This window comes from Eurytemora carolleeae, unplaced genomic scaffold, assembly GCF_000591075.1.
Source record: "Eurytemora carolleeae unplaced genomic scaffold, Eaff_2.0 scaffold285, whole genome shotgun sequence".
In the NCBI taxonomy this organism is placed as follows: Eukaryota; Metazoa; Arthropoda; class Copepoda; order Calanoida; family Temoridae; genus Eurytemora; species Eurytemora carolleeae.
The window spans coordinates 204,958-216,174 of record NW_019396196.1 but is presented as its reverse complement, the minus strand read 5'-3'; the positions used below and the strand labels follow the sequence as shown (position 1 = coordinate 216,174).

General features: G+C 30.3%; 1 protein-coding gene across 1 annotated transcript; it reads right to left on the bottom strand.

The window, feature by feature from the left end:
* Positions 1-380: 380 nt before the first annotated feature.
* On the bottom strand, positions 381-9,911 carry LOC111697867 (uncharacterized). The gene is made up of 10 exons (XM_023468003.1): positions 9,902-9,911; positions 8,950-9,094; positions 8,789-8,889; positions 7,719-7,771; positions 6,525-6,597; positions 4,849-4,899; positions 3,438-3,546; positions 2,838-2,909; positions 1,184-1,293; positions 381-396 (listed from the first exon to the last, which is right to left on the bottom strand). Exons 2-10 carry the CDS (start codon positions 9,085-9,087, stop codon positions 381-383), a joined length of 723 nt encoding a protein of 240 aa, XP_023323771.1. The 5' UTR covers positions 9,088-9,094; positions 9,902-9,911.
* Positions 9,912-11,217: the final 1,306 nt, after the last annotated feature.

The following is an 11,217-nucleotide window of genomic DNA, read 5'->3' as shown; positions in this document are numbered from 1 at the left end:
AGCCATGATATAGGTTTTACGTAGCTATTTACAAACGTAGATAATTAATAATGAACAACGTAGTTTAGGTTTACAGATATAGGAATACACGATATTCATTACACCTTCATTCTAGAGTAATTCCTTAATATCTCTTCACTCTGGACAAATCTCTGAACATCACCTTGCCCTCAAGTTTTGGAAAATATGTTCTTCATATTTTTGAAAAAGATTTGATAAAAATATGTCTTAGCAAGACTGGTTTTTGGACGGATGTTTTTCATGTAGGGTAAACTTTTCGTAGTGTTTTCTGGATAAGGTTTTAAGAGTAAATGAAAATAATGAAAAGAGAATTTTTTAGAAAAAAAGTGTGATTTGTGAAGATTTATTGATGTCTACAATTAATTCTTATTCAACCTGAACATATTAAACATAAATGCATGTCTATTTATTTATGTCTGTTTATTTAAAGCCAGTACATGTTCATGTCTTACAGCGACCCAGCATTGCACATTGAACATGATTTCTAGAAATAAGACTTGAACATAATCATGTCTAGCAATGCACATCGAGCATGAGCATGTCTCTCAATGAGCATTGAGAGACAGAATTCTTATTAGAATTCTTTTTAATGTACCTAGAGATACGCATAGGTACTTGATTGAAAGTATTTCACAATGTTTACATGTAAAAACTATGTTAGCTAGCAGATGTGTGTCTTTCTATGAGACTATTGAAGCAAGTTCTAAGCTTTGCATTAGATTTCTTTCTAATTTATGTAAAAATGACCTCAACACAGTTCTTGGCAGAAATTTATTTTGTATTGCAAATGATTGNGTTCATCAAAACGGTTATCAAAACGGTTTTTTAAAACGGTTTATCAAAACAATTCATGAAAACGATTGATGAAAACTATTTACAAAAACAATTCATTTGAATGAATTATTAGAATGATTTCCCAAAACGATTAATCAAATGGTTTATTAAAACGATTTATCAAAACGGTTTAACCAAACGGCTTGATTTTCTGTATTAACATCATAGGATATAAATTATAGAAAAGTAAATTTATTGAACTGTTTGATAAAAGCAGACTTTGTAAGATATGATAAACAAATCTCATGTTCTTTTAAATCCTTATTTCAGACAAAAAAACCTTGAATTTTTAAAACGAAGCAAAAAGTATGATCATCTATACTCATACCTGTGAGTATATAGAACAGTTTTTGATAATTCAAGAATTTTGAAAAATTTTGAAATTCCTTCCCCGCAACATCCTTCCATCTTTATCTTCACTTGACCTCCCTTTCTAGCCTTAACACAGATGGGTCAGCTTGTTTGTGGGATGTTAGTACAGTGTTACCCAAAAAGGAAGAGACTGTAAAATCGACTTGACACTCTGAATATAAATGAAGATCCCGATGTTAAATAAGGTTTTCTTTTTTAACTGTAGTTTATGGTTGACTTTTTTAATGATTTAGTATAGAAAGAAACAAGTTATGAATATCATGGAGCACATAGTAAAAATTCTGTACAGTCGTCTGTGAAGTCTCATCCTTTGAGGGAGCCTGGAATACTAATTGGAACCTGTATTTTATAAGGTCACACAGTTAGCCAGGATAATACTTTACTACTGATGACCTAAAGTTCTTTTCTTCTGCGATTAGAATATTAAATTTGACCTTTGGTTTTAGATCCAGTTTTACTAATAATTTGGCCAAACTAGTTCAGTCTTTGCAACAAACTCTGATTTTCTAATAGATTTATCTTCACAACCCAATGACATAGACCATAGATTTTTCAAACTTTTAATTCTGTTAAATCAAATAATCTAAGTTTGACATAAAAGAAGCCTTCAAAGGTTTACACTATCAAGCTGCAAGTATTAACAAATTAGAGTTTTTGGCAAAGACTCAATTCTTCTGATTGTTTAAAGCTTTAAAGAGAAAACAATGCAAAGAAAAACACTAAATTAATTCTGTAGTCTTGTATGATGTCTTATACTCTGTTGTTAACCCTTTCAGTCAAGTAGGCAGGGTCTAGGTCTGGGTAGTTCAGGAAGTCAAAGAGGTCATGCAGGTCATGTAAGTCAAGTAGGTCATGTATGTCATGTAGTTTATGTAGGTCATGTAGGTTTTGTAGGTCAAGTAGATCATGTAGGTAATGTAGGTCAAGTAGGACATGCAGGTCATGTATGCCATGCAGGAAATGTATGCCATGTAGGTCATGTATGCCATGTAGGTCGTGTAGGTGAAGTAGGTCGAATAGGTCATATATGTCATGCAGGTCATGTAGGTCATGTATATCATGTAGATCATGTATACCATGTAGGTCATGTATATATCATGTAGATAATGTATGTTATGTAGGTAATGCATGTCTAATTTAGGTAATTTATTTCATGCATGTCATGTTTGTCATGTATTTCATGTAGATCATGAAGGTCATGTAGGTCAAGTAGTTCATGTAGGTCAAGTAGGTCATGTAGGTCATGTATGTCATGTAGGTCTAAAATTCACGTAGGTCATTTAGGTCAAGTAGGTCATATAGGTCATGTAGGTCATGTAGGTCACGTCTGTCATGTATGTCATATCTGTCATGTAGATCATTTAGGTCATGTAGGTTATATAGGTAAATGTAGTTAATGTATGTCATATAGGTCTTGTAAGTCTTGTAGGTCATGTATGAAATGTATGAAACGTAGGTTATTTATGTCATGTAGGTCATGTGGGTCACGTAGGTTATTTATGTCATGTAGGTCATGTAAGGATAGTGTAGGTCATAAAGCTCATGTATGTCATGTAGGTCAGTATGTCATGTAAGTATCGTCTTGCAGGTCAAATTAATAAAAACTACACCTTGTCCTTTACAGTTCTTGCAAGACTGATTCCTTCTTCTCTGCTGATAAAGGTGAAACTTAGATCTATTTCCTAAACAAAACGTTTTATAACAAAAATTATTTTATAATAACTTTTAAAAAAACTTTACTTTTGACCCCCTGTAGTAAGAATGGTAAATTATATCCTTTCAGAGGCCGCGATTTAAAAAATTCAAGAAAATATGATTCAGGTTTAAGCTATTGTTGGGCCTTTTTTACGACTCAGGCTTTCGAATTTAAGTTAAGCATCTAATTTTCAACAGAGTTGAGTTCATAAAGCCGGTTTATTATCGTATTTGGCGGATTTTCATGGTTGGAATTTTCGCATTCCGGGTTTGATGAGTACAAAACTCAACATTGAGCCTTATTCTCCACTGGGCCTAACTCCGTAAGTCGAGCCTAAGATCTCGTAGCTGTCAATCACGTGACACAAGCTGTCGTTAGAGTTAGGTCTAAGATTGGGTCATAAAGCGGGGTTTAAGGAATTACGACCCTAGCCGAAGGTTTTAAATCGCGGGCTCTATAGTTACTGTGCTGCAAGATTGATTCAGAGTAAATGATATCCTACTAGTTCACCTACCTGGAGTTTCTGTGCTGAGAGAAGGGTTCGGAGTGAGCTTGTCTCTCCTCGTTTCTTCCCAATTGTAAACTTTGTTCCCTTTAACCCAAGAACCCGTAAACAGACAAATCTAAAAAAAAAATACTTTTTAACCCTGTTAATACTCGGATTGATTTGAACCAGGCCCTCTATCCCATTTATTTGCCTGAGGTTTAACAGAATGCCATGGTTAATGAGCATGGCCGCTTTTATGTATAGATATTTTGTGTTCATTTTTAGTTTAATTTAAACGGCTGGATTTTGGTTGTGTATTGCATATCCGATTAACAACAGTACCCGTTTGAATCTTTGTCTGATCAAGGATGCCGAATAAATAATTTTTGTTCTCTTTGAAAATTCAATACACTCATTTCACTTGCAGAAACAATTGTAAATGTAAATATCTTTGCATAAAATCTGGTTTACATTTAATAAAATTTTATTTTTTTATCCAGAAAAAAAGCACAGAACCTAAACATCTTTAATTCAAATCCAATACGTGCTGTAATGTCGTTGTGTTGGCATGCAGAGTAATTGAACCACTTTTTACTGCACTATATTTTCAGCTCGAAAAAAAAAGAATATATCGGTCATCAATAGTCACCCAAAGGGTTTAATTGCACCGTTGTGAATCAGACTTGCCAGTTTAAAGCTGGCGGATAGCTTAAATGAAATTTACATTCATACATTTAAATTGTTGACACAAAACCTTTTATCTTTTTTAAATGAATTGTTTAATTAAATGCACAAAGAGAGAAAAAGAATGAATGAGAGATTTTTCCTTAATAAGCAGAAATTGTTTGTTATAAACATTTTACCCTCATATTGTTTAGAGAATTTAAATGGTTGAATTCTACAGGATCATAGTTTCAATTAGTCCACTATTTAATTCATTAACTGCGGTATTAGAACGGTAACTCTTTAAACGCAAATACAATTTTTATATCTTCGTTTATATATCCGCAACAATAGTATAAATTCTCACAATTTCCTTCATTGCCTCTGCTATGTAAATTGCCAGTCAATTTTCTAAAAACTTAAAAAACAAGGCTACAACCTAATAGTTTTTGTGTAGACAAAGGTTAATCGGACATGAAACTCTTTAACTAGAAAGGGTCCCTTAAATTAGTAAACAGTCCATTATATAATGAAACTGTTTAAACAGAAAGGGTTCCTTAAAATAGTTTACAGTTCCTTAAATAATGAACAAAATTATTGTAGAAATATTGTAGAAATATTGTAGAAATATTGTAGAAATATTGTAGAAATATTGAATACCGTTGTAAATCGGGTATGCCCCTTTTTAAATTGAAGGTAAATTATAATTCCAATAACAGTCCCTTTAAGTTGTGTCTGAATTGTTAAGTTAAGTGTTTCATCTTGTATACTACACCTTGTCATATGCTCCTTCAATTCTAGTATTTGTTGGTTGCACACATTGTTCCTAAAATATTTATGTTATATTTTCATTACTAATATAATGTATTAATATGTCTTTAAACATTAAAAATAGCACCTAAACATCTCAATTTCCAACCCATTTCTTCAAAATATTATTAATGTATTTTTATGAAGAAAAAAAATCTAGAAAGGTTTAGGGTTTTTTATCTAATCTAAAACTATGTTTCTTTCAAATTCCGACCTATCGTCTACCAACTGCCATCTTTAACTTTCTTAATGGGAGTGACCGGCAGTTTATGGTGGTTGAACTGAGATTGTAGTATTGTAGATACATTTTTAGGATGCTTTAGAGACATATAAAAGTTTTAAAAATATATAATGTAGTTTGGGTTTTTCGGTTTTGAGAAATTTTTCGTTATAAATTATTAAATAACGACGACAAAAAATATTTTTTAAATTCATAGTAAACCAATTATATGTTTAGGAACATATTTCTCAAAAAAATATGTTTATATACCAATGTTAGAATCAATTATTTTGTTTTCATCATCATATTGAATTTCTTATTTTCTATGAGTCTGTTCGCACATTTCTACAAATTCTTCAAATGTCGTCTTTTCAATGAAACCTGAAAAAAATCTTTGTGAATAATGAGAGATTAATAATATGATAATTAAATAAGATAGATTTTCTAATTTTTAGTTAATGTCTATTTTCGTAACCTGATCCTTAACAACTAATTAGTTTACTATAAAATTTGTTACATTTTTTGACGTCGTCATTTAATAATTAAAAAACCGATTCTCAAAACTTACCCACCCAAATTGATGATTTTGAACGTCGACTTTGCGCTCAAACNACATTAGTTGAAACTAAACAATTTTTAAAATTTAAGAATTCTGCAAATATTTCCAAACATTGAAACCCTTTCAACTAAAGCATTTCAACTTAAAAGTAAAAAAAAGAAAAAAGAAAAGAAGGGTGTTGGGAAGGATTGAAAAAACGCCAAAAAACGTTTAACATGTGTTTCAAATAAATTCTAAAAATTTTATTTACAATACTGCAATCTCAGTTCACCCACCATACACTGACGGTCACTCCTTTTAATAAAAATTTATCTTCAGGATTACAGGGGGTTTTGTTAAAACTAAACTATCAAAGATATCAAAGCCTGGTGCGGTAGTTTTACATATTTATTGTAATAATGTTTTGTTATTATCTATCATAATAATTAATACCGAAAATTATATGATTTGATTTGATATTTCAAATTCAACCAACACCATGAGGTCATACATAATTTCTTTTAAATCTGATTGCCGCCTATCCTCCAGGGTCTCCCAATAAACATAGAAATCAAATGACCATTTCTAAATCGTCTTTGTTCCATGGAGGATTATTTCGTAAACATAATTTTGTAACGTCACAATTAAAACATGTAACACCGAAAACTACTAATCTCCGTCAATTTTACAGATACAAATAACGTGGACCACATTTTTGAAGGCTCATAAGACGTTCAATCTTTTTTTGATTCACTTTATGTAATGTATCAATTATCTGAAATCAAAGACGATATTCAAGTCGACTCTTAATTCCCATGTTTATTAAAACACCTTTTATAATACGTGGAGTTATAGCTTAATATGATAATGCATGTTTATTTACCTGATTAAAAAGTTTGCAATGTTTAGTTCTTCTAGATGTTTGGCGGATTCTGTAGAAAGCGCTGAAACCAGGTCTATACTTTCATTTATCTGTTTAATTACAGGCAAACTACATCGTAACTCTTTTAGAAGACGCCATTAAATCTGCTTAAACACGTCTATAAAACTAAACAAGTACTTCTAAACTATATAAATCTAATTTCAATTGACCTTCCAGCATCTAATACAAAAGGGAAGAGAAGAAGTATGTGTTAACTGTTGAGTTATAGATAATTTTTTCTATTGTTTGCTTTTACAGAGAAACCCGGAATGAAAGTAACCAATTTTCAAAGTAAAAAATTGGATATCTAATTAATTCTTGATTATACAAAGCTATTCAGAGTATTGTTGTGCATCGGAAATTCCAACTATTAAATAATGGGTCTTTAAAAATAGGTTTACAGTCCTTTAAGTGTGAGTTAGACTAAGATTCATTTATAGATAAAACCGGTTCAAAAATGCTAAATATTATTATTCCTATCAAAACAATCTAATATTTAAAAGAAAGACAAAAATGTTTTCGTCTTTGTAATATACTACATAGCAATTTCATTTTGTAATATACTACATAACAAATACATTTTGTACTATACTACATAATAAATACATTTTGTAATATATTACATAATAAATACATTTTGTAATATACTACATAATAATTTCATTTTGTAATATACTACATAATAAATTCGTTTTTTTATATACTACATGATAAATATATTTTGCAATATACTACATAACAAATACATCTTGTAATATACTACATAACAAATACATCTTGTAATATACTACATAACAAATACATCTTGTAATATACTACATAATGAATACATTTTGTAATATACTACATAACAAATACATCTTGTAATATACTACATAACAAATACATTTTGTAATATACTACATAATAAATTCATTTTGTAATAACAAAAATTAAAATAAACAGTTTAAAAAGCAAAAACTTGTTTTTTCTAATTCATACTTGAGCAACCAAAGCTTTCTAGAATACCGTTGTAAATCCATCTTTGCTTGATTCAAAAAGCTTACAGTCGATCCCTATTAAAACTCACTAAAAAAATCATTAAAAAGTTGTAATTTTTCATGGAAAAAATTATTCCTGTATGATAATTTTATAAATATTGTTCAGATAGATTGCCTAGAAATAATACTATTGATGAAGGGTAGACCGATGTTCTTGCATCATATTCACTAAACATAATAAACATTAGTTGAAACTAAACAATTTTTAAAATTTAAGAATTCTGCAAATATTTCCAAACATTGAAACCCTTTCAACTAAAGCATTTCAACTTAAAAGTAAAAAAAAGAAAAAAGAAAAGAAATTTTGCAAATAAACTTTATTCAGCCTTTGTAGTAAATGCCCTACTCCATCAAAGTCTTTTAGATCGGTACCAATTCAGGTATATCCTTCTGTATCCTTTGGTATCTGTCTTACAAGATATTAACTCAATCAAGAACTATTCCGTTCAATAATACTTTAGTCAATATCCATTCGGATACGACTCTATCAGTATTCTTTGGTATCTGTCTTGCAAGATATTAACTCAATCAAGAACTATTCCGTTCAATAATACTTTAGTCAATATCAATTCGGATACGACTNCAGGTTGACCTGATATAGTACTCGGGGATATTTATTACATGCAAGATAAACAGACGGACAAGTTTACTTAGTTTTCATGTATACAGAAAGCAATCAAAACATAAACAAACAAATTCTAAACTCTAGCAGACGGATTACAGTTTTCTTAATGCGTATCACAATACTAAATCAAAAATCATTATAAAAGCCAATATTGCACCCCGGACTAACCAGAGTTAGAGGCATTCGGTTTCTTCTATTTGAAATCATACGCGTTTTGATTTATATTTTAACTATCTTTAAAATAACGGATTTGTTTGTTTGATACTTTTTATTTAAAACGTATATGCCGGCAAAAAAGTATTTAAGAAAAAAAGCTGTAAAATTATGTTTAATAGGAGAAATTGTGATCGAAAGTCCTAACTTTCTGGAATATTGACAGAACCGTTAAATCCACGTTATTGAATTCGTAACTCATGTTTATTGGGATACCCTGTAGTAGTATATTAATCAATACATAAATTAAAACACAAACGATTGATGATAACATTTTTGCTAAAGTTATTGGGTTTAACAGTAGATTTTAAACCATGTCAGGTAATTTGATGATTTTTAAATAGTACCTATTACAGTCCGGGACAGACAAGTCCAACAGCTTCAAAGCTGGCAGCTGAAAGTTGCAAAGTTCATGATAAACTTTCAATGACTTCTGATTACAAAACAACTAAAACATCAAACAGTTGATATACAATTGATATAATCTGTTAAAAAAACATAATATTACCTGGAATCCGCCAAGAAGCAAGTTCTTCAGTGTAGAAGAAACAACCTTTTCGTTGTGAATATCTGACCAAAGACTTGTACAAATGTCGTCTTCACTAGATTCAAAGTACAAAGTGAACTGTCTCTCTGTGCACGCCATTTTCACACTTTAACAAGAAAATTTTAAAATCTTGATTTTTATTTTTATAGAAACTGGATATGATTAGTTGCTCAATTTTTTTCTTTAAAAAAAATTAGACAATTATCAAATTTCTTGAGATTTGTTTCTGTTATAAAGATTCAAAACAATTACTGTTCAAATGTTCAATTGTTAAAAGTGGAGGTAGGGGTAAATTGCAAAACCTAACCTAACCTAACCTAACCAACTCCGCAGTTTATTGTTTAGTACTTATCTCCTATAAATTGTGTATTCAATAAGTCGACTTACAAACAAAATTATATTATCATCAGATTCCTTTTTCTTATTTGTTTGAAAAATTGTTTTTTTGGCCCTTCTTTGTTTTATTTAACTTCATCTCCATGATTTTTTTCAGAATAATTTTGCTGATTATCGTGTTTTTACCTTGCTTTATTCAGGATAAGCTTGCTGATTCTTGTGTTTTTACCTTGCTTTATTCAGGATAAGCTTGCTGATTCTCGTGTTTTTACCTTGCTTTATTCTGGATAAGCTTGCTGATTCTCGTGTTTTTACCTTGCTTTATTCAGGATAATCTTGCTGATTCTCGTGTTTTTGACTTGCATTATTCAGGATAAGCCTCCTTATTCTTGTGTTTATTTACCTTGCTTTATTCAAGATAAGCTTGCTGATTCTCGTATTTTTACCTTGCTTTATTCTGGATAAGTTTTCTGATTCTCGTATTTTTACCTTGCTTTATTCAAGATAAGCCTGCTTATTCTTGTGTTTATTTACCTTGCTTTATTCAGGATAAGCTTGCTGATTCTTGTGTTTTTACCTTGCTTTATTCAGGATGAGCATGAAATGCATTTACATATACAGTCCCTTTAAACATACTGCATAGCGTATCCCACATTTTGATAAATTTTGCCTTTTGAGATTGTTTCGAAGAAAGTAATGTAACATAATCACATGATAAATAAACCCGGCCATAACAGCAGAATAGGGTAAATTTATTTATTGCAGCAAACATAAATTCATGTTTTATGTGTTTGGACAAATTCCCCAAAGAAATTAGGATGGGGCTAAAAGGTTTTCATTTTGCAGTAAATTCGTTTCATTCTATAAATCACAATTGTTTACAATAGTTAATTTTAACACTCTAGAACTAGCATGGAAAATATTGTAAACCTAAATTCAGGAAATTAGGGAAGTCAGCGACAATGTTAGAAAGTTATATAATATAAAAATTATCCTAATACCATATTTTTTAAGTTTCGGATTACAACTAATCCTATTTAACTTAAAATAAAAAGAGTAAATAGGATCTATGAAATTTTCACATTTCCGGAGTGGCAAGATAAACTTCGTTGTTTAGTCTCAAAAATGAAAGTATTATGAGTACTTTTAATAAGGGAACACTCACAAGAAAGAAGAAAATGTTAACTTTATGAATATTTTGAAAAAGCAAACACAAATTTGTTGTTCATCTTAGAAAAACAACATGTAAGCAAAGAAACTGAGTTCTTGCAACAAACTCACATTTTCTAACCCCTATATCTTTGCAACCTGATGATGTAAACGCTATATCTGCAACCTGATGATGTAACCCTATATCTGCAACCTGATGATGTAAACCCTATATCTGTGCAACCTGATGATGTAAAACCTATATCTGTGCAACCTGATGATGTAACCCCTATATCTGTGCAACCTGATGATGTAAACCCATGATATTTCAAACTTAGATTATTAAACTAAAATGATTCATGTTTGAAATATAGTTTAAAACATCGGGTTGCAAAGTATAAGGATTAAAATATCTAAGTTTGTGCTAANGTCAAATAAAGATTTCTGACACTGGTTTCCTGTTGTTTATTAGAAACTTGTCAAATAAAGATTTCTGACACTGGTTTCCTGTTGTTTATTAGAAACTTGTCAAATAAAGATTTCTGACACTGGTTTCCTGTTGTTTATTAGAAACTTGTCAAATAAAGATTTCTGACACTGGTTTCCTGTTGTTTATTAGAAACTTGTCAAATAAAGATTTCTGACACTGGTTTCCTGTTGTTTATTAGAAACATGTCAAATAAAGATTTCTGACACTGGTTTCCTGTTGTTTATTAGAAACTAGTCAAATAAAGATTTCTGACA